Source organism: Rhodnius prolixus, unplaced genomic scaffold, assembly GCF_049639745.1.
Source record: "Rhodnius prolixus isolate KJV_2025 unplaced genomic scaffold, Rpr scaffold_2, whole genome shotgun sequence".
Classification (NCBI taxonomy): Eukaryota; Metazoa; Arthropoda; class Insecta; order Hemiptera; family Reduviidae; genus Rhodnius; species Rhodnius prolixus.
In genome coordinates this window covers 27,675,951-27,700,292 of record NW_027411592.1, presented here as the reverse complement: position 1 = coordinate 27,700,292, position 24,342 = coordinate 27,675,951, and the positions used below count along the sequence as shown (strand labels likewise).

Below are 24,342 nucleotides of genomic sequence, written 5' to 3'. Positions count from 1 at the left end.
AGCACTTATAACATTACATTTCTATAAATTTATTAAAGTAATAATAACGAAACAGATATGTATTTGTTAAAAAAAAAGAAAGAAAAAATCTAAATCCGTTTCTGTTCTGATTCTGTCCATTGTTTCCTTCTCAGAGTCTCTGCTTTCTGTGACTTACAGTTGATCGACCAGTTTGCTCTTAAATTATTTTTACTAATAACTCTGTAAAGCTCGATTTTAATAAATTTTGACCGGAAGGAATGAATCGGAGCTTCCCTACTAATTAAAGCGCCAATCTTATCAAAATACAAGTCGTTTGAGAAAGAGTTTTATTATCTGTATATCGCCAGTCATAACATTTCTTAACTATTTGAAATATAACATTCTAATAATTTAAAACAAAAACAGAGAAAATTAAAAAAGTAACAGCTGTTTAAAACTGTAAATTTCATGAAATCTATAGTTAGAACTTTGGAAGATTTAAATATTCAAAATAACAGGCTTGTCAATAATCTTTCCATCATATTTTTTCAAAATGGGCCTAACCTCTTGTTCTAGAAACTCCGATACCTAAAAATGTAAAATCATTGATAATACACCCAATATTTATTTGTACAATAAGTAAATTAACTAGGGGGGCTCTTACTTGACTGGGAGCTCTGCCTACAAAAGTTGATGGATCCAAAATTTTGGCTAGTTGAGATAGGACTGGTTTAAAATAAGGGTCCTTCTTAATGCGATCAACAAGATCATTTCCTTGACCAAGTATTTTCACTTGAGCTGCAGCTTCTTGAGAAAGGATCCTAATCCTCTCATGACATTCCTAACAGACAAAGAAAAGTAATGATGATAATTATATAATTTTTCATGTACTTGAATACATTTCAAAAAGTTGGGTAAATCATGGTTTTAATTAATAACAAAATGTGCTTTCATTTCGATTGTCACAAATCAGAAATGATTTTTATTAATTCAATCAAATTAATTGCAAGTCTGACTTGAAGCTCTCATATGCATTCTCTTATTCTCTTTCACAATTCATTTGAAAGTAGAAGCGAATGCTTAACGAAAATAGTATAAAATAAAATTCAGTGAAGTCGCTGATTTCTATCGAGTTCAGATAGAAAATTTCATCATGAAAGCAGTGGTTTACCTGAATGAATTTTTTATGTGATTTCCTTTATATTTTATTGAAACGCTAAAGAAAAAAAAATTGTCCCTATTGCTTTTCTTAAATTATTTTCTTAAATTTTGCAAATGGCACCAAAATCAGAACAGCTTCTCTTTTTTGGCTCCACGTTTCTGAAGACTTGACTACCAACAGATTCCATCTCTTTCTTCCGTATTTATTATTATTATTGTGTTCTTTTTAAAGGTGCTCAACATCTAAGGTCCTTCGCACCTGACAATGTTGCTGAATGACACTACACTAGCTCATTCTAAACTAAAACAATCATTCTAATCTTCCGTATTTAAGGGGGTATTTATACATGCTATTAAATTGCCATTTATAAGAATTTTAGCTTTTATTTCAAATAAGAATAAATAAAATATATGGCACAAATTCCAAGTTTGTGCTATCTAAAGAATATTTGTCTCTTATAACTATGAGAATTGTAGACAAAGTTTTGAGAATGTTTCAAATCAAATTTTACTTTTCTTTGAAAGAAGGAAAGTAGTTAGTTACCTGGCGATTCCCACCTGCTTGTACCATAGCCATTATAATATTTTCAGTAGCCATAAAAGGAAGTTCCTCAGAAATATGCTTTTCTATCACTTTCGGATACACAACTAGTCCTTCCAGTATATTCATCAAAGTTATAAGTAGAGCATCGGCACAAAGAAAAGACTCTGCTAGTGTTATGCGCCTGAACGGCAATAATAAATTAAATTCAAATAAAGAGAGCGATGTTCGGCAATAGCCAGAGTTTTTTTCTGTTTTTTTTTTTTTTTTCTCGGCTCTACGTTTCAGATAATTTTGGTCCCCTTTAGCAGGAGCTATTAGGGAGTGTAAGAGAGTACGTTATAATGAGGAATACTGGAGATTAAAAACTTACTCTGGCCATAACCGAACATTTTTTTTTTTCTAAATTAAGGACTGATCGATTCATATATTATTCAATAAAATAAAAGGGAATGAAACACAAATATAAAAAGAAAAAGAAAAATTATGAAACTTCAAGATTTTGGAATTAGCAATTCCGTTATTACCTATTTGCACTATCATCAAGTGTTCTCTCAAGCCATTGTACTGCAGCCGTGTGAGCAGCATTGTTAAACAAAGACATTAAATGCCTAGAAAGTGCACAGCACCTTTCATTTCTCATAGGATTTCTCTTGTACGCCATTGCACTAGATCCTATTTGAGTACTTTCAAATGGTTCTTCTATTTCTTTCATATTGGCTAGAATCCTCAAATCTGTACACATCTGCAGAGGAAACAATCGTTTAAAGTTTGTTTTTAATGCTGTTTTAATGAATCAAGGAGTTGTCTCTCACTCTCTCTCTCTTTTTTTACCTTATGTGCAGTGGCTCCTAAACTAGAAATTGCCGAAATAATTTCTACATCCACTTTTCTAGGATAAGTCTGCCCACACACTATAAATGCTGAGTCAAATCCAGCCATTTTAGTCACCAAATTATCCAATTCTTTCACCTTCTTTTCATTACCTAAAAATTACAAAACAAGTGAATAATTATAAAGTTTCAATTAAAGTTATTATTATTTTTTAAAGTAAAACTTCCTAAAAGAAAGGGAATAGCACAGTTAGCGTACAATGGATTCCAAAGTGGAGATCCAGGGTTCGAATCCAGCTGCTCTTCCTAGAAGCTTTTTATAGCTCACTGATTGGTCTTTTCCACTTCCGAAGGTCATTCTTCTATAAATTTAGGATTTATGTGGAAAAGGTAGAAAAGTGTACCACTTATGGTAACCATTTTTCAACTTCCTCACATATCGTACTGAAATTGTACGAAAAATTTCTGATGAATAGACATTTTTACTATTCATTTAATAAGGAACTTTCATTTAATAGGCAAGAAGACTTGCCAAATATCTGTCTTCTTTTTAATACTTATTGTCATTGAAAAGAAACCAACGGTAATTGGATTGCTATTTCTCCTCTTGTCCGGAAATATTTTTTAAATTAGTGCTTGTTGTATAGTGTGTAAATGTAAATGTAGCTGTTTTGCTCGCTCTTTTCCAATTAACCTTTTGTCTTTTAGCATCATTGATGTAATTAGCAATGAAAAAATTGAATTTTTATATTGCGAGAACCTAAATTCCGTATTCATTAAATAGTTTCTAACCTCATGTTTAAACCGTTATTGCATTTCCTACGACGTCGTGACAATATAACATGAATCTGGCTTTTTCAGGCTTTCCAATGGCAAAAATTTAATTTTTACCGACATTTATAAAGTTCTTATTATCTTCTCGTCGACGATTGGTTTTATTCAACGCTCTATTTTCTATTTACTCTTTGAAAACGTCTACGATTTGTATTTACTTTGTATGTCAGTGCTAAGTTTTCCTTTTCTAGTATTTTGTTTTCTTTATATTCCCTTCTTTCTTCCTTTTTTTTGAGGTCTACAAACAAACAACAAGAATAAACGACGTTGCATTTTGAGACAGATTAGACTAATTTTAATTAGAATGACTTCATCAGAACTATGATCCACTTTGAAGAAGGTTTATTAAAATCAGAAGCCTATATGCTTTCAGCCGATGAAAGATAAATCTTAAAACAAATACCTCCGTATTATAGTCTGGATCCATATTATTACAGTCTGGAGTAAGATAATGAGATTTATATCAGATAACATTAAATTTTAGAAATGATAATTTGATTTTTCAAATAAATTAAATTAATTAATTAATTGCCCTGTATTAAATGAAAAATTGTACCATAATGCATAATTTTAGTAGTATGAAGCTTACGTTGAACTATAGATGAGTTCTCCATTGTTTTTACAGCCTAAATTTACTTTTCCACTACTCGATCAATAAAATTTTTCTTTTAAATGTTTAAGGAAACGCATTCTAGAATGTGCCATTTTAATACGAAAAACAATAGTGAAATATACAAAAATTAAGAGAATAAAAGCGACAATGCACTTGCTTTCTTCACCATGTAAATAACAATAACAATTTTTTTTTTCTTTGTCTTCTTTTGTATAGTTTCCACGTAAAAAATTATCATTTGAATAAATTACGACCTTTCTTAGTTGTTCCTGTACGATGAATCTATACATGTCGATTAAAAGCGGATACCGAAATGTAGATAAATAGGTAAGAAGGGTTGCGTGAAAACAAATGAAATTTATCAATGTTCTTTGGGTAATATAATATACCTTGAAATAACTAGAGAAAATTTTTCACTTTATCGTGGTTATTAGCCTTATCTATCTTCGTAACTATTTTTTTAATCTAAAAAAATCTGCCGATTTTGCTCATTGGAAAACGATTAAGTTTTATGCTAAATCGTCTCGTCACGGTATGAGAATACAGGAATCAGTTTCTCTAAGCACTTATCTCATTTTGGGGAAATTTGAACTTATCTACTTATTTGCAGTTACCACATTGTTCAAAAAGCCATCCAGAAGAAGAAAAATCATTCAATACTTAAATGGATTGATGATTTTATGAACCACTTGCTCAATTCTGTTTTAGATTAACAGCGCTTTTTTTTTTTTTTATTAAAACTGTCCGGTAGGACAGTTGTATAAGGGTTGATCATCAAAAACTGCACGAAAAAGCGTAACGTTGAAAAACACCCAACTTTGACAATTTTTTTCTCTTTTTCTATAAAAGATAAAATTCCCAAATTTTCTTTATAATATAGGGCAAATCCTCCTTTATGACTGTAATTTTTTTGCAACAACCTAGATTTGATAGATTTTGAGAAAAAAGATGCTGAAAATGAGCAAAAACGGCATTTTCAAAAATTATTCTTGTTCTTCTTCTTCTTGTTACCTTTTTTGTAAACAACGTAGCGCCTAACGCGTGAACCGATTTTCATGAATGAGGTATCATTCGAGTCGGAATGTTATGTAGATGTGCCTTTTGGGGGTCTCGACGCTGTACATGGAATGGGAGAGGAGTTAGCCCCTTTTATGTAAGGCCCCCTCCAAAATTATTATCATTAATTACTCTGTAAATCTTAGCCCGATTTTGATAAAATTTGGTAGGATGACAGGGTTAGGGCTCCCCTACGTAACATTAAAGCGACGATCTGCTCTTACACTTGTTAAGGGGAAGTATAGCAATCGTTTCAAATTATCGAAACGTGAACCGATTTTCATGAATGAATTGTAGTTCGATTCAAAATCTTTGCCTCTTTGCCTTTTAGGGAGAAGTACTGTAATCGCAGTTTACTTTTGCTATTTACGTACAAATTACCTTCCTATTTTATTCAAAACGCTTTCTCAAAAAAATTGTTATTGAGGATGGTTTGGGGACCGCAACTATAATCATTCTTTAAAAAGATCTCTCCAGTGGTAGTAACTCCGACTTAACACCTTTTCAGGTTATAATGATACAATTAAAATTTATTATTCCCAATTTTAATAAAATCTGTAAAGCAGATATGTAACTTTGCAGAACATACAAAAAGGAAAATCTATCCAAAAGGTACAAAAATCTCTTTAACAAAAACTTACAGTTTAAAATGTTAAGTATAAGGGTTGATTAAACGCCAAAAGGTACACAAATCAGCAAGTACCCAACATTTCATTAATACTTCATTGATATTATTTTAAGTAATTTTACTGCATTAATTTTCATTAATAAGTTATTTTTTAGAATTTATTAGATGTCACAGACCCTTATGCTGGCCAGTTCATTCATTTTCTTTTTCTATTTTTTTTATGATTTAAGTCGCGTCAACATCTAAGGTTATTGGCGCCCGGAGCTTTTTTCAGTGCACTGCCGGCCTCCGGACAGTGTTCTCTCGTTACAGACAACACTGTCCATCACCCGGACAGTGAGCTGTAAGAAGCTCTTAGAAAGAGAAAATCTAAGGGTCTGCAGCTGGATTCAAACCCGGAACCTCCACGTGGGAATCCAATACGCTGACCGCATAGCTAATCCCTTCCCTTTGTTTATTCATAATATTTTATTTTTTTGTTATAATTATGATAAAATGTATATTATATCTTTGTAATTAAATAGGTACTTTATTTTAGCTTTATTCCAAATTATTCTTCTGATTTATCTTTATTATGCTCTTTATTCTGAGAAGTCACATATATGTATGTACATGCACGTTAAAGTAGAAAAAGACAAAGGCAGAGTCGGCTACTATTTAAATTTGAATCACGGATTTAAAACAATATTTCAGTCTAGAATTCGTCTTTCCGAAGTATTTGTGAGCACAAATAACGCGTAGGTAATATCAAGTAAATTATTCAACAATAATTATTCATTTCTCAATTGTAATTTAATATAGTCCCTCTAATTTTACTTATAGTAAAATACTGGAATAATTATGTTAGCTGTCATAAAAATATGCATATCTTATTTATCTTATATTCCAAATATATAACACTGTGGGAAGAATACCTAGATTGAGAATGTAATTGAAGAAAACTATATTATTTGCGATAAAGCCAGATAATTATTACTTATTATTATAAACGTTTGACTACTACATAAAGTAACAATTACTTTAATCGAAGAATGAACTTAAACCGACGATTTTTATTTAAAAATAAAAATAAATAAATGAAATCATTGATGATTATTGTTGTAAGCATTTTTTTAAAAAGTTTTTGAATTTTTTAGCCTCATATTTTTTTTTTTATTTTTGTTTATAAAGTTTTTTTTTTTTTAACCTGCGATTAATAGTTTGTTGATTAGATATTACAGTCAATCTAAGTTAAATGGTGTTCTACTTGAACAAATAGTTTGTAGATTAAAATGGCCAGCATAAGGGTCTGAGACATCTAATAAATTCTAAAAAATAACTTATTAATGAAAATTAATGTAGTAAAATTACTTAAAATAATATCAATGAAGTATTAATGAAATGTTGGGTACTTGCTGATTTGTGTACCTTTTGGCGTTTAATCAACCCTTATACTTAACATTTTAAACTGTAAGTTTTTGTTAAAGAGATTTATTTATTAATTAAATGGAGTGTTATAAAACCAAAATCCATTTCACCTAAGGATCCATTCCAACTCCTTAAGTTCAAGGTAAAGTAAGTTATCAGATTATTCTTAGAGTGCAGGTTTAGTTAAGCGGGAGATAAATGAGCTAGAATTTTCCTGTGATTACTGAAACCAAAATTAGCTGATCTAGTCTGTTAGTGAGATATCGGGATGTGATATAGAGATATCTCTTGGAGACTTATTTATTTATTTCCTATAAATTTATTTCCCTTAACGGTATATTTGTAAAGACCACTTCTACGGTCTAAAACTAATAAAACTAATTCTCTATCTAATAAAATATAATTGTAAATCGTTAGTACCATTCACATTCTTACCTTTGAATAAAGTCATGAACGATGCCTGAGTACCAGTGGTACCTTTTACTCCCCTGAATCTAAGATCAGTTCTTACTCTGGACAAAGCTCTTTCATCCATTAGCAAATCTTGAATCCAAAGACATGCACGCTTTCCAACTGTAGTTAACTGAGCTGGCCTGAGAAATGAAATAATTAAAAAGAGGGGAAGACCTAAGTCCATGGCAAACTTAATAAAATGTAAAGTGCTTATTTTTTATATAAATATATAATTACCGTAATCGCCTATTTTTTCAGAAGAGACATACGAGTAACGCCCAACTACCAATTAGGTGTCGCGAACGAGGATGAAGTACATACTTTACCATTACTTACACTTAAAAAGTAGGTATGCGCGGGATTCGATTCGGGGATCTCCCACTTACAAAGCCACGCTTCATAACAACTGGACTGACACCCGCTCCTAAATATTTAATTTAACCCCTTAACGTGCACACTCGAGTTAACTCGAGCGCGCTAAACTGGTCAAACTGTGCACACTCGAGATAATTAGAGCGGCGTTGCACTTTATGCTACTATAATTTTTCACTCTCGAATATGATCGAGAATTGAAAATAATGTGAAAGCAAAGAAAAGCAATCGTTTTATAGATATTTATCATTTACATGGGATTGTAAGCTCTAACAATTACTTAATCAAATATAAAATATAGCGGTTTTTTCAAAAAAAACTGTGCATTAAGGGGTTAATAATCAACTTACAATGATAAACATCATATTAAAATAATGCTTATTATTATGCTTAACGAGAATGGAGTTGGAAGGTAAAAATAAATATATTTTACCTTCAGCATAATTGAGGAAGAACTAGCTAAATCTGCCTTGATTTAGGTTAAGAAAGTTGGCTGAGCGAAATATTTCTCATATGTCTAAGCTTCCCAAAAGCCTTTTTGTAAACAAAGATCGTTTAAAAAATATTACATTTTAGGTGACGGTGAGTGTAAAAATTTTGGAAAAAAATCTTTGGAATAGAGTTTTGAGATAATCCCAAAAACAGGAAAAACCATTCTGCGAACTAGGACATTTGGTTACAAACTCGCGTGTGGCAATCATAGATAAATCATTTTCGAGTACTGCTAAAAAAAATATCAACTCCAAAATTACATATCTTCGCATCTACCTCCTGAGACAACTGAACCAAATTAGAAAAATCTAGAATGCTTGTAACCTACGTTTCTTTCCTCCTATTCAATAATTTAAAATAAAAACGAACAATATAATATCAGTGCACTTTACCTAGCACTTCTTTCCTGACACAAACACAACTTCATAGCCATTCTGAATGGAATCTACTACATCGCGTAAGTTTGAACTAATTTGAACACTCACTTATTCTAAGACAAACAGTACTGTGACAGTTTAATTAGAATCCTACGGTCATGTAAAGGGGCAATTCCCTAAGATCGCGTAATTAGTTCAGGGTAATTGACAAGAAAGGAATCACGTTAGAGGAAAGCCAGGCATTTTGCTGTAGATATATCTGGAAATGCTTTAAATTAATTGCTAGAACTGAAGATGACTCAGTCAAAGATAGACAAAAGAAACTCGAATAAATTTTAATAAAATAATTTATTTACTCAAAGGATTTAACTTTCAGCTTCTACGATCAGAGATAACTCAGATAGAAACTTCAAGGATATTCCTCTTGAAAAATTCAACATTAAAAACATAATGTATAAAATTTTAAATGCACATACAAATTTAATCCAACTGAATGTTAATTTTACTTAAAAGAAAATATTGAAAATGTCTAGATCGAAGCTAAAATGTCTATTAAAGGAGATGTTAACGACAACGAAATTATATACTTCAGTTAAGATTTATACTGGAAAAAACCTAGCACAAATATTTAGTTCAAAGAAATAATTGTTAATGAAAGATGTCATTCACGGAAGTCTTCGGCTTGAGACTGCTTCGGTCGACTAATTTAGCAGTCAGATAACAGTTTTGCTTAGTTTACAAGGACGACTTCAGGTCGTTGATGGTTTTAAAGCAGACTAACCCTTATTTCAAGATAAACCCAAGATCTCAGTGTGTGACGAGGGATTTAGAGAAAAGAGATACAAAGCTATTTCAGAGTTATTTCTACGTTTAATAGTTGCTATTAGCTAAAATTATGGGGAGCCTTTCATTGAAGCGCAATCAACGCTTAATTTCTGTTTTGACTTGTTACTAGCATTACTACGTTTCTTAGTTGTGTTCACCTCAGAAGTTAATATTAAATTCATTGTACTTTTACTGAGGAATATGCTTTATGTATTTTCTCAATATCAGTACTGCGCTGGAGCAGGTTTAGCATTGCCCGGTCAAGAACTCGGACCTTGTGTTCTGGAGAGTCCAATATACAACTAGTAATTCCTTACACTTTTTATTTGTTAAATTTAGAGAGAGGAAAAAACAATTTAATTATTTAAACAGCTATTTATGAGAGAAATGAACAATTTTGATAACAATCAAAACTGCACTTTTATTTTTTGATATTAACTTACTGTAAATGAGTGAATCCAAGGGTAGGCAAATCTCTATATTTATCGGCAAATTTTGATAAATAGTGAATGCATGTTGCTATTTTCGGCATGATAATATCTAGTCCATCCCTAAGAATTATTACATCCTAAAAAAATTTTTTAAAATTAATTCAAATGTTTTGAAGAAGTTGTATTTACTCAAGCAATGAATAGATAAGAATTTGCTGCTTATCAGATTAAACACCAAAAATTCATTATTTTTAGAAGAAAAAAAAAAAAGGAAATTTATTGGGAAAACTACTAAATTTTAGGTTTTTATCGAGTTTTATAAAGACAGTTGTTTAATTTGTACACTTCTCATTCTAAAGAAATGTTGGAGTTTATATAAACAGTAAATGCTTTCTTAAAGATGTTTAATATTTATAAAATCTGTCGACTTTTTCTTTTAGACAAAAGTTGCAACAATTTATTTTATTGAAGAATTTTCACAAGTACAAAAGCTGCTTTTGAAGTTCAAATAGAGAATAAACAAACCGTATTATCTCCGACATAGCAAGAAGTTGCACCTAGATGTATAATTGGGCCTGCTAATGGACAAAGATCAGCATAAACATGAACATGTGCCATCACATCATGCCTAGTCTTTTTTTCTTCCTCAGCGGCTGCTTTTAAATCTAAATTATTTAAATTCCTTTCTAATTCTTGAATTTGTGCATCAGAAATATCGAGACCAAGTTTCTGAAAATAATTTAAAAGAAATTACCAATGGCAAAAATTCACAAAAATGAAATTTTTTTATATAAATATCATAGGGTTGTTCCATAATCGACTTATCTTTTATTTTCACGGATTTGTAATACAAAATTAAAATTAGTCTGCATATTTTTTGAAATATTTATACATTCTCAGTTTACGTTTTGTCTGTGGATTTCTAGTACTTGCGACAAAACCAATCCACAAGTGACTAAAATATAAATATATATTTTAAATATTGAAACAAGATATGATGTTATCAACTATATAAAAAAAAACATGTAGGAAGTTAATAACTTTACGCCCTCCATAATTCAATAATCTAATCCTTTGGAAGTTCTAATCTACCATATATGTCCATTTTTTAAGTTGGAGGCTTTATAAATTTCTTTTTCTTTCAATCAGGACAATTAGATCGTATCTTTTAAGAAACATATTTTTCGCTTGAAGAGAAGTCATTGAAAATAATGAATCCACTCTCAAATAAAAAAAATAGTGTAGTAATCGTTATTCCTTATCATTAATCCTCTTCTCTATGTAAAACAATCCTTATTTCTCTATCCACTGTAAAAAAAATTAATCAGAATCGGGTACGGATTAGTTCATTGATAGTGTTCACAAGACCCAGGAAGTAGACTCTAGTATAAATCCAGTTAACCATAGATTTTTCACTTCCTAACGCGCATATAACGTGCGCTGTTTGGATGAGTTCGAAGCGGTTTTCAAAATACGGATTAATAAGATAAAATATATTTCTGAAAATAGAAAGTCTGGACGGTAATCTGATAATTTTTACTAAAACCGTAAAATACTATATGAACCTGTTGTATTTTTAGAAAGATTTTTGCGTTTATGCTTTAAGAATTTTGTACAGTTAATGTATAACAAAATGAAAGAAAAGAAGATTAACGAATAACAAAATGAAAGTATGGGAGATTAAATTGGTTATGTAATTGTGAACCAATGGATTTATTCTTACGTAATGGAATGGTACAAAATGTCATGCTATCATAAAAAGGTCACTAGAGTTCAATTATTATCAAATTTATTACACAGTCAAATAACCCTACAAGGAAAGAAGTAAGAATATCTTCTCAAACATTTTTTTCCCGATTTTTGCTGAACTAATGTAAACTTTAGAGAAATCACTAATAAATTTTGCATTACACAGAATAATACTAAAGTTTCTAGATAATCAATTTCGTTCCCCAATAAATTCAACAAATTAAGATTATTTCAAAAAGAAAGGCATTCAAAAAATTCCTTACTTTCTCTGAATTAATTCAATTAATTTTTTGGCTTTTAAATTCCTAACAGGCAGTTAGCTGAGGGTAGTGAAATGATGGTTTAAGATACTACTGCAGAAGTTGATTTGACTATAACGGAAGAGTTACATTAAACAGATCAGACAATAGTATAGTCAGCCTTTTTTTTTTACAAAGAAAGGAAATCCTACTTAGGTGACATCCACATACGATTCTTATCACTGAAAAGTATTTTTTACTTCTACATACACGAAACAAAAAGTTGCAATACTTTATAAGTATTCATTTTTCTAATTAATGCGCCAAACCCTACGCCCTACACCACCATCTTCGCTCAGCTCTCACAAAAGTTACTAAATAGGTCCTTATTCGTTTGAACGTAATAACGTCTTAGTAAGTATACTTTATTTCAAAAAATTCTTGTAGTATTTATCTTTAAGAAAATACGGATGAAACATTAAAAACCCAGCGGTTACTTAAGCATAAGCTGAAGTAGTGGACAACTTATTCAGACTGGAGCTACTAAAATAGATATACCCTCAAAGAAAAGAACTATAAAAAAGGGAAATAAATCTTTATCAAATAAATATACCTGTTCAGCCTTGGCCAAATAAATCCAAAGTTTTCTCCAAGTCGTAAATTTGTTTACATCACTAAAATTGTATTGCATCTGAGGAGATGAATATCTCGTGGAAAAAGGGGACCGGTAATTTTCTTCCATTCTGTACGCGTTAAGAGAACTAGTTTGATCTAACACTAGCAGTGTCAGTTAATGAAAAGGAAACTTGAATTAAGCGACTTTAATAGTATGGAGGGATCAAGAATGACGTACTGTGATGCTGTGACCGACGCCTTTGTTATCACTAATTCTTGAAATTTCACTGTCAGTGGGTTGGAGATATCAAAAAGCTACATAACTAGTTCCGTAATAGTTCATAGCAGTTAAGTAACCTTCTTCAATACATAAAGGTGGAAAGAAGGTTCTTCTAGAATTTGAAATTATTTTAACCATGGTTACCAACTCTCATTCACAGAATTAGCAACAATTAAAAATGAAAAAAATACGTGAAAATACCAGGAAATATGAAACTAGAATTTTGATGAAGAAGAAATCTAACAGTCGTAATTCTTATTAAACTATTCCTACCTTAATTTCAGTTTGCTTAAATGTTTATATAAATAAATACGGGTTTTGTACAGAAAATAATCAATGAAAATACCCAATAGTGTCTAAATAATTATAAAATACTTTTTTATCATTTGCTGAATTTGCACCCACTCTGATTTCTTTTATATTGTTGGTTCAAAAAGGCAGTGCATGCTCCCAAACCTAAAACCCCTTGTATTCCAATTAATTCCAATTTGGAGCTCCCTGTGGCATTGTCAAGCGTAAGTAAAAAATTTAAATTTTTCATCATATCAGTTAATTATATCCGACAATAGGTTTTCAATAATTCTCTGTTAGGTTGTAAAGATGAAATACAGGTATTTACTGTGTATGTAGTTTTTGTTTGTTTTATCTAGGAATTAATTAAGCTGAGGTTAGTTTCCTAATTGTTTAGTTTTTTTTATCCAGTTTACTAAAAAATTTGGATTGTTTAATCATACCTTTTCATTTCTTCTTCGGTAGCCTTTACTGTGTACGGTACATATATTAGTTACATTGAAAAAAGTTTGATTGGCCTTAGAACATTTGCTACGGTACTTAACCACGTGGGTTATTAATGTATGGTAGGTATTCAAGGTTATGTTTGGTTCAGTAATCCCTTGGAAAATTAGGATTTTCTCCTTTAATGAAACCGATATATTATAATAAATTCTGAACCTCTTAGACAACTAATTAAAATCACAAATCTTTGACTAGTAAATATTAGGTAAAAGACAAAGTAAATTAATTGATAAAATTAGTTGGAAAAAGTAATGAATAAAACTATTAAATTTAATAAGTAGTTATTAAATAAAACTATGATTACATTAAAAGAAAAAACTAGTAGGTTTCCTTTTATTTCTAATTAAACGAAATTACATCTACTGTTTTTATTTTATTTTCGACCTCCCAGGAAATTTTCACAAAAATTATAAATCAGCATTGCGTTTTGGTTTTTATTAAAACTGTCTGGTTGGACAGTTTTGTATAGGGGGTTAAGCTATACAGTAGTTTAGGTGTTAGTGATTAAAGGATGTCGATACTTAATACCGTAGTAGAACATGGAATTTCAATAAACTCAGCATACAAAGAAGTTTTTATGTCGCCCATTTCGAATTCAGGTTCAGGACAATGTTTCCATGAAAAAACCATAATGATGAAGTATAAATACCTCAGGCACATTAAAGTTTTAAATCATTTTCGAAAGTAATATGTTCATTGCATAAGTCGACTTTTCATTTTTTCATTGTCAGTAATGTACCTATCATTGATGGATGTAATTATTTCTATACAAGTGTAATGCAAACAACAGAGATCATGACAAATTCGTTTTTAACTGAATTTTTGATTTTTTTTTTTCAACTTGTTTACTCAAAGTTATTTTCGCTAAGTAGGTTTGCGTTGTTGTAAAAAACGCCGAAGATGTCGGGAGGACTAGATATTTTAAGCCTTAAAGAGGAAGATGTAACCAAAATGTTGAGTGCGACAACCCACGTGGGAAGCGATAATGTTGATTATCAAATGGAACAATATGTATACAAGCGTCGTCAAGATGGTATATTTAAAAGAATATTGTTAGAATAGCTGGAACCTATTGATTAAAGGATTGCATTGAAAATGTAAAACATTTTTATTTTAGGAATCAGAATTATAAACTTACGTTACACCTGGGAAAAACTACTCTTGGCTGCTAGAGCGATTGCTGCAATAGAGCATCCAAGTGAAGTATTCGTGATTTCATCGAAGACATACGGACAACGAGCGGTATTGAAATTTGCTGCACATACTGGAGCAACACCAATAGCAGGAAGATTTACTCCTGGAGCCTTCACCAATCAGATTCAAGTAAAATATTGAAATATTAAGAACATATTTTTTTCTTTTTAATTTCATTCTGCTATTTATATTTTTCTCGGTAGGCTATGAAGTCTAGATTTAATTCATTTTATGTAGATTACTTTTAGTGAGAGTACCTGGTCTTATTAAGGTGACTCTACTAAACTTTAGCAAGCTCAGATGTACCAGTTGAATGTTGAGTGAACATGGTACTTAAGAGTATCATTTGTTTAATTCAGGCCTTACCCAGTTTCTAATGTTTGCTGCCTGTGTTGATAATGAAACCATGACTTCTTTTTAGGGATTGTAGGTAAAGTACCCTTCCTTAGATTGTTGCATCCGTAAAGTTCTGGTTATAATTCTATCCATCGCTTCAGTACCGCTTTTAGAAGGAATGGGTGATGATGAAATTCGGGCAGTTTGATGAATTAAAGTGAACTTAGTGAGAAGTGAAAGAAAACTACCGTAGAAGATGCAGTTGTGAGGAAAGTGCCAAGTAAAGTGTCGAATCCTGGCATTGTTTAAAAATGATTTCAAATACTTGTTTTAAAAAGCATTTTTAAATCATTTACATCAGATTTTGTCCAAATCTGGTTTATTGTATTTTGTCTTAATGTGAAGCTGAAAAAGCATATTGAGTTTCTTTAAGTCGCATGTGACCTGACGCAGCTTAGTGCAAAGAAAACAACCTTTAGATAATAAGAAACAACTCATTAGTGGAACATGCTGACTAGTAGTAAATTATATTAAAGAAAATACATTTATATACAACGTAACGCGAACACTTGTGTGAAAAGTCAAGTAAAAAACCACTATTGATCATTTCTACAACCGTTAAGTCTGAGAGCCACTTCTATGTCGTAACGCGGTTGGTCAGCGTCACATGCTAGAATATCCTTGGTAATGGAGAAAATAATTATCTTTTAATTTAATTTGGAAATAATGCTATTCCGAAAAACTGAGACAACATACGAATTCCGTTTTTGTTATATCGTACTTGAAGTTATATCGCTGACATTAAATGTTTGTGAGGTAAATCTATCGCCGTATTCCCTTAAGTTACGCCCTTCATCCACTCTTTGTCCTGTATATTTTTCATCTTAAATTTATAATTAACTCCTCTTAATTATCTGAAAGAACTAAAATCTAATATTTAAAATCGGCTTGATTCGAAATCACGACTATTTCTTACTTTCTCTTTTCCGTTTTTCTTAAACGAATTTGACGTTTGAATATTTGAAAATAAGTATACGGAAATACTTGAAAATGGCAACCTCAGCTGTAAACGTAACATTTTCAATGTATTCTATAAGTTGTCTTAGATATCATCAGTGTAATCGTATTTTTTTTTCCAGAATGCATTTCGAGAACCGAGGTTGTTGGTTGTTACTGACCCTCAAAATGATCATCAACCAATCACAGAAGCTTCTTATGTCAACATTCCTGTTATTGCTTTCTGCAACACCGATTCACCTCTTCGCTATGTTGATATTGCAATCCCTTGCAATAATAAGGTATTTTTTTTATTTAGTAATTTCAGTTAATGCTGAGAAGTAAAGATAATATTTTACCGTCATGAGCTATATTTTTAAAAGCTCTTAATTAATTTACTTTTGTTCTTTTTCTTTTTTTGTTCGCATATGCTGCTTTTATAAAGTAGCGGTTAACAATTTTAAACAATGTACTGAGTTTATTTTATTTATTTATTTATTTATTTATTGTTATAGTGGTCTTGTTTGCACATTAACCATTACTTTATATGAGGGCTGGAAAAAACCAACATATTGGCATGAACAATTACAGTTGGCTCCTAGCGCCTCAATTTACCAATATGTTGGTGGAAAAAAACCAGCCCTATCTTTTCCAATATTCAATTTGAGGAATAGCGCAGCCTCTTTCCCTTCTTTCTTCGTCATGCCAGCCACTCTTCTACTACATTCTGCGTCGTGGCTTCCATGAGATAAGGATATCTTGAGCGCTGCGTACTGACATTCCTTCCTAGAACAACACAATGGTCTCTGAATGTGACTTCGTTATTTGATGTGAGCTTAGAGTGGTGTAATTAGTAGTGTAGTTATGATAGTACTTGTTTGAGTAATTAAGAACTAAAATCGCAACTATGGAGTTTAGCTGCATCCTATATTTTTATTTTATTCTCTCTAATGAATTTGTAAATAATTCGTAGCGCATCAGGATTCATTATAGCTAAAATACTTTTAGCGCTACAGGGAAATCGTACATGTGTTGCCAATTCCTTTAGGAACTTGTCTCTATTTTTATTATATCTGCTGCATCTGAAGAGGAGGTGATCGATGTCCCCATCCTCCCCGCTATCGCAATCACATTTGGGACTATCTAATAACTTAATTTTATGCAGATGCGGATTTGTGAGATTATGGTTGAACCTCAGTCGCATTATTGTTGTGTAAAATTGCCTTTCCCCCTCCAGTACTTCTACAAACCATGGCTTGTTGGGAATCCTAGGCTGTAAATCAGCGTAATATTTACCCTTAATTTCTTTTTCCAGATCGTAGAGCTTTTGCCATGCGTCATAACAACGCTTTCTTAAAGCACCTTCGAAATCCGCTAAATTGAGCACTGGAGTATGTTCCCCTAATAAGATCGCTCTTTTTGCTAGCACGTCGACTTTCTCGTTATCAACTATCCCAGCATGCCCTTTCAGCCAAACCAGATGCAACCTACCCATTGCATTAATCAAATGACTTATAATTTCTATAATTATGGGATCAAAAACATCGCCCGGACGTTTTATTTTTTGGAGTGCACTTTTAGAATCACTAAGAATGACTATTTTGTCATTACTTTGTATTTGTTCCGCCAGGATTACCGCATTCCAAATCGCTACGATTTCTGCGGTAAATATTGAGGCATTATTAGGGAGCTTGTATAGGCGAAAACTTCCCGTTTGCGGGTCAAGTACAGCACAACCTACTCCCTGCTCCGATTTTGATCCGTCCGTAAATAGTAAATAAGGGTTGATTATGATTTCCCTCATGCGCGCTATAAAAGCTAGGTATGTTAAATCCCCCCATTCTTCTTTCACCTTATCATATAAATCTAAATGGACGTACGGAGATTCTTTACAAGATACTTCATAGTGAAGAGATCTGCGAGGAGACGCGTGCAACACCTCTAGGCCAGAGTATAATTTCTCCGTTACTCTAAACATTTCACACATTAATGGCGTTTTCTTTTTTAACCAAAACCTGTGTGAGCGAACCACTTCTGAGAGCTCTGAGACTCTCATCAAGGAAACTTCCTTAAACTTAATTAGCCTTTTGCTTAAGAACTTTCCCAACAATAATTCTCGACGTATGTGTAGAGGCATAATTTTAGCCTCCACAAGGAGAACATTTGTGGGAGTTGATCCCATAGCTCCCAGACAAATGCGTATTGCTTTGTACTGGACCTTGTCCAACCCAGATAGTGAAGTTTGGCAGGCATCTCCGTAAATGCCGCAACCATAATCTATTTTAGATAAAATTAAATTTCGGTAAAGCAGAAGGGCTATTTTTGGGTCGGTACCATATGTGACATGTGCAACATATCTAAGCACATTCAATGCTTTTTCACAACTTTGGATTATTCTCTTAATGTGAGGTCTCCAAGTTAATTTGTGGTCTACATAAAGTCCTAAGACCTTAACTATTGGTGATTGCGAAACTTTAAACGGCCCTAGCTGTATAGTGCCAGCAAGAATATTCTGACGCTTTCTACTAAACATGGTGACTGAGCTCTTATTTCCAGAAATGCGAAAACCCAAGTGGTTGCACCATGCATTGAGATCATGCAAGGCCTGTCCCATTATTTCTACCAAATTTTCTTCGGATTTTCCTCCAGAGTATACAGTGAAATCATCAGCAAACTGGACTATCCTGATTTCCGGAACAAGCCAGTCTCTCAAATCAGATGTATATATATTAAATAGCAAAGGGCTAAGCACGGCACCTTGCGGGAGACCAATGCCTGTTGTTCTGGGACCCGTTACCAAAACTCCCCTTCTAATAATTAATTGTCTTTGTTGTAACATATTAATTATATTTACTATTACCCTGCCAGGTACTTGCATTACCAACATTTTATCCTTTAGTATTGCGATATTTACGTTATCATATGCTTTATGAATATCTACGAAAGCCGCTAATAAGGGTTTGTTTTCCGTTCTATTTAAGTGCACTTCATTAACAAACGCTGCCAGACAATCTAATGTGCCACGGTGCCTTCTAAAACCCAGCTGATGTTGAGCCAGATTATTATATTCCTCCACCCACCTATCCAACCTATGCTCTATCATCCGTTCATACGTTTTGCACACACAGGACGACAAAGCAATTGGCCGATACGACTGGTACGAGTTGGGATCTTTACCAGGCTTTAAGAGAGGAAATATTAAATGGGTTCTCCAACTTTCAATCATAGTTCCCCCAACCCACATTTCGTTCATAATTCTAAGAAGCGATAAAAGGGCCGGAAATGGAAGGTTTTGTAGCATTTGATAGTGAATACCGTCTTGGCCGGGCGATGTACTACCTCCTTTTTTTAGAGCATACTTCAATTCCCACAATTGGAATGGCTGATTCAAGTCCTCATCACCAATTGGGATATTTGATAGGTCGATAAACTGGCTAGCATAGTCCGGAGTCAGAGATTTATGGAATTCTTCAACCCAATGGCCATCATCAGTGACTTCTACTTGGGGAGAGTAACCTTTTTTTAGACTTCGAATTCGCTTCCAAATGACGTTAGAGGGAGTTTGTCTATCTAAACTATTGCAAAATTCGTACCACATTATTCGTTTTTTTTCTTTGTACGTCCGACGACTGATTGCTAGTTTTCTGTTTAAATTGACGTAATTTTCCAAGGTGGGTGCTCTCTTATAGCTTTCGTAGGCTATTATTGACTCTTGCTTGACTCTATTGCAATCATCATCCCACCATGGCTTGATTGCTCGATTTGGGTTTAAATAAAGCCATTGTGGGAATCTAGGAATGGATCCTAAGGCCGCTGATCTTATTTCTTGAGTCAAATAATCATAAGTGCAGCTGGTGGATTCCGATGTACTGAATTTTAAATCCAGTACCATCCGATACTTTTCCCAATCCGCCTTACTGAGATTCCAACCTCCTGCCTTAGGGTGCCTAATGCGTGCACCAGAGGTTGCCTGCCGCCCATTAAATGACTTCACCAGAATTCCCAGGTGATCCGAACCCAAGGGCTCTTGTATTACTTCCCAACTGAGCTCAGACATCAGATCTGGAGAACATAAAGTTATGTCCACAGGTTGAGCTCGAGCCCCCGGTCGGGGAATCATAGTGGGTGACCCATCATTTAATGTACACAGATTGTACGAATCTATTAACTCTGCTAGAGCTCGTCCTTCTAGGTTTTCCCGATGTCCCCCCCACATTGGATGAAGCGCATTAAAGTCTCCACCAAGAATAAGAGGACCCGAAACCTGATTTAGTACATTACTCCATTCCTCTACTGAGGCTTTATGCCCAGGACGGCAGTAAGTGCCAAGGACCGTAATACTGACGCTCCTAAATAGGATTTTAGCCCCACATATCTGAACTCTGCCCCTTAATGGATTATTCAGCACTATTGGGTCGAAAGGCAATTTTTTACTGATAAATATGGCACTTCCACCATATCCATCCTCACGATCGTCTCTGACAACGTGATATCTTCGCAACTCTAATTTTAGGTTATACTTAAACCATGTTTCACTTAAGATGGCCACATCGACGCACCTCTCGCGCAGCAGGACATCAAGACTGTCCCTATTGGCTAAGTACGATCTTATATTTATTTGTAAAATTTTCATTAGGATTGAGAATGTTTTTGTGTGATTATCTTAGATTTACAGCCTAAAGGCACTTTTGGAATATCCTTCATATGTTCAAGGTTATATGCTTTTGTTTTACTATTCTCATTTCTTTCCGAACTAGACCGCAGACTACTCCTTCGTTCTTTGGTGAGCATTCTCGCGTTACCCGCAGAATGCGCTCCTTTTGAAGGAGTAGCACTCTCAGTTTTTTCCCCTTTATAGAATTGGGATACAAGTAGTGCTAGGGATTTGGTAGTTTCACCAATATCTCCCTTACTCAATGAATCGATCACTCCAATGATTACATCCACCACTGGGTGATCTACTGCGGCAAAAGTTTTTCGGATATCCTTGATACTGATTTTATCCTTGTCTTTTTTTTGGCTGACTTCTTCGATTTCCACAATAGGCCCATCAGGAACATCCCGATGTTCGCCCAAAATCGGCGTTTTCTTCTCTGACCGCCTCTTTTGTTTTCGTGGCCGTTGTTGTTTTATGGGGTGGAGTAAGGGATCTGGAAGGGGGGGAAATTCTTCCTCCGACAAGCACTCGAATCTGTTCCTTTTGGCTACCTCTACGAAGGTGGTACCTCCTAGATATGTAGTACCATATGTAACTTTTTCTTTAATCAATTTGTTTTCTTCTTTATATTTTGGACACGCCGCATCCGTAGCCAAATGATTACCTCGGCAGTGAATGCATTCCGTTTTGTTTATTTCACATTGTTCGATGCTATGAGCACCAGAACATTTACTGCACCTCGGTTGCCCTTTGCATTGTGAGCTGGAGTGCCCGTATCGAAGACAGTTGACGCACGGTCTTCTATTTGGTACATATGGTTCCACTTTAAACCTGGCACCATACATTGAAACGTATCTCGGTAAGCTCTGACTATCAAACGTCAGAAAGCAGGTCTCGAGTGGCCTGTTTTCTACCCTTCTGAATATTCTTTTTACATTAACTACTCGTATTTGACTTTGAATATTCTCCAAAATCTCTTGTTCAGATATTGAAGACTCCATCCCTTTTATGACACCTTTTGAAAAAATAAGGTGGTCCGGAATGTAGGCTTTCAATTTTTTTTTAAAAAAACAATTATTATTTGTCAAATAATTTGCTGCCTTGGGGGTACTTGTTTCAATTTTCATTCTATTCTTCCCAACTGACCTTATATCCAGGATATCATGGGAATGTTTATTATCCTCGGTGTAAATCCATTTGCCAAAAGTAACCCGATGGATACTTCCCAGGTTACCCTCATTTCCCTCAACAAAGATGAAGTAGGGACCTTTATCATTTGGCTTGAATTTATTTCCAGCCGGTAATTGTAATGTTTCTATGGCAACATGACCACTATTTTTCGTCATGTCGTCATTTTTACCCAATTTGGGAGCCCGAATTAGGTCCAAGGGGGTTCCCTCCCGAACCAGCGACCTTTTATTTGATTTGCCTGCATTAGGAATTACGCTAATGTTTTCTGTAGGCGAACTATTGGAGTTATTGCTACTGTCAGTATTACTATTATTAGTAGTATACTTATCCGCTTGGATGTAGGGTATCGGTGGTGGTCCTCTGTCATGTGGCAGCCCATCGCTACTCTCCTCCATTTTAGTTTTGCTGTTGGGTTTAGTCCTTTGTTATTGTAAAAATTGTGAAATTGTTGTCAAAATGTTTCCCTAGAAACGGATCCTAGAGTTTATTTTGATACTGACAATTGAATTTGTACTGTATTAATTTCTCTGTCCTTCCTTCCTCCAAACTTCAAAATTATTCTTCACATGAAATGAAGCTTCATTCTTGTAGGCAGGAACGCAGGACATAAATTAGTAGAAAAATTTATTTTTTACATACTAAACGGAGAAGTTCATTTAAGGGTATCGATTAGAGTTTATAGTAAAACAAGAACTTTTACCCAACGCAGTAAATATCTAACATTTTCAACAAATTACTTTTACAGGCTATACATTCCATTGGTCTGATGTGGTGGTTACTAGCTCGAGAAGTATTGAGATTCAAAGGTCTAATCAAACGTGATGCCAAGTGGGATGTTGTAGTAGATCTGTTCTTCTATCGCGATCCTGAAGAAGTAAGTAAAAATACACTCCAACCCATGTAACCACTTAATGAAGTCTTGTTTAGTGAGTGGTAAATTTATAATTTTAACGACGATATAACTTGTTTTGGCTAATCTAAAGAATAGCTCCCCGGAGGTGTGGCCTGTTTATTTTTAGGGGGTGGGAAGTACAGCGTACCTACCGGTGAGATTTTAAACTACTTCCCGCCAATGAACTGTTTCGGATTGTGCGAATTTCGTAACTCTTATGTTTCGCGGGCAAGCGCAGTACACTTACTGCATAGTAACTGCTTCCTGTTTAATGTATTAATAGTTCCCGCGAGTGCCCTGTTTGTGACTTGAGGTGCCTTTTTTTTGTAACTTTTTGAGTATGAGCGTTTTAAATTTGCAGTTTTTTTTTTTAAATTAAAGCATGATTGTAGTGTGAGTGAGGATGGAGTAATGAATGTTATAAAATTTTGTTCGATTTTCTGGAGGGAGTTCGACAAGTATACCCTCCTCAGGAAAAGGACTCCACAGAATAAGGTAAGTTTCTTTTGTGTTGTTCTGTGTAATTATTGTAATGAATCTTGTGACACAAATTAAAAAATTGAGGGTGATTAGGTAGGTTAGGAAGGGGGTATGGGGGGCGAAGCCTCCATTAAGAAAAAATCAGGGGGTGTGGGGGCGAAGCCCCCATTAAGAAATAAATAAATAAATCAGGGGGTGTTTAAATAGAAATATCAATCCTAAATAAATAATTCGATGTGATTCTGATTCGCTGTTACCATATAACCCGCCAGATTTAAGTGTAAATATAAAATAAAGAAATAGTTTTATATTTATATTTGAATATGGCGGGTTATATAGTAACAGCGAATCGGAATCACTTCGAATTAGACCACACCTCCGGGGAGCTATTCTTAAGATTTACCCTTGTTTTAGTGATAAGTTAAATTTTGTTTAATTGCAAGATTTTACTTTTACTTACATTATTAATTGTATTTCTTTTCCATTAGTTTATACGTTTAATTTGTTAATATTGCTAGATATTAAATTCTTTATACACAGGCTGAAAAAGAAGAACAAGCTACAAAGGAAGTAGCACCTCCTCCTGCTGCCAAACCCTTGGAAACAGACTATCCAGCAGTACCCACAGAGAGTTGGGCTGAAAGCAGCGATCCACTTGGTGGACCTACAAGAACTTGGGCTGAAGAAGGTCAATCTGTTACAATCATTTCTTCAAATGCACCTGCTGCATCTGAAGACTGGTCAGCTCAGGTATTTAGATTTATTTCTTCCAACATTTATTAGCTTTAAAATATGGAGCAACACTGTTATAATAATTTGTTTACAATTTTAGGACGCTGATTGGAAGGCAAGCGATTGGGGTAGTCAGACTCAACCTTGGGCATCTTAAGTAATTTTATTATTTGTACAAAATAAATGCCTTCTTTGAAAGATA

At 33.6% G+C, this 24,342-nt stretch overlaps 2 protein-coding genes across 4 annotated transcripts; one reads left to right on the top strand and one right to left on the bottom strand.

Annotated features, from left to right (window-relative positions):
* Positions 1–294: 294 nt before the first annotated feature.
* Positions 295–12,955, bottom strand: Adsl (adenylosuccinate lyase). The gene is made up of 9 exons (XM_074118720.1): positions 12,586–12,955; positions 10,510–10,713; positions 9,997–10,121; positions 7,470–7,627; positions 2,498–2,649; positions 2,191–2,408; positions 1,667–1,847; positions 626–802; positions 295–549 (listed from the first exon to the last, which is right to left on the bottom strand). The coding sequence occupies exons 1-9, from the start codon at positions 12,712–12,714 to the stop codon at positions 460–462; spliced, it is 1,434 nt and encodes a 477-aa protein (XP_073974821.1). The 5' UTR covers positions 12,715–12,955; the 3' UTR covers positions 295–459.
* Positions 12,956–13,226: 271 nt separating this feature from the next.
* sta (stubarista 40S ribosomal protein SA) lies at positions 13,227–24,342 on the top strand. Of its 3 annotated transcripts, none has more exons than XM_074118722.1 (7): positions 13,227–13,382; positions 14,535–14,695; positions 14,780–14,985; positions 16,332–16,490; positions 22,782–22,910; positions 23,949–24,158; positions 24,241–24,342. In XM_074118722.1, exons 2-7 carry the CDS (start codon positions 14,563–14,565, stop codon positions 24,295–24,297), a joined length of 894 nt encoding a protein of 297 aa, XP_073974823.1. In that variant the 5' UTR covers positions 13,227–13,382; positions 14,535–14,562; the 3' UTR covers positions 24,298–24,342. The 3 variants fall into 3 exon arrangements, with proteins under 3 accessions (XP_073974823.1, XP_073974825.1, XP_073974824.1); XM_074118723.1 differs by lacking the exon at positions 13,227–13,382 and adding an exon at positions 13,496–13,534; XM_074118724.1 differs by lacking the exon at positions 22,782–22,910.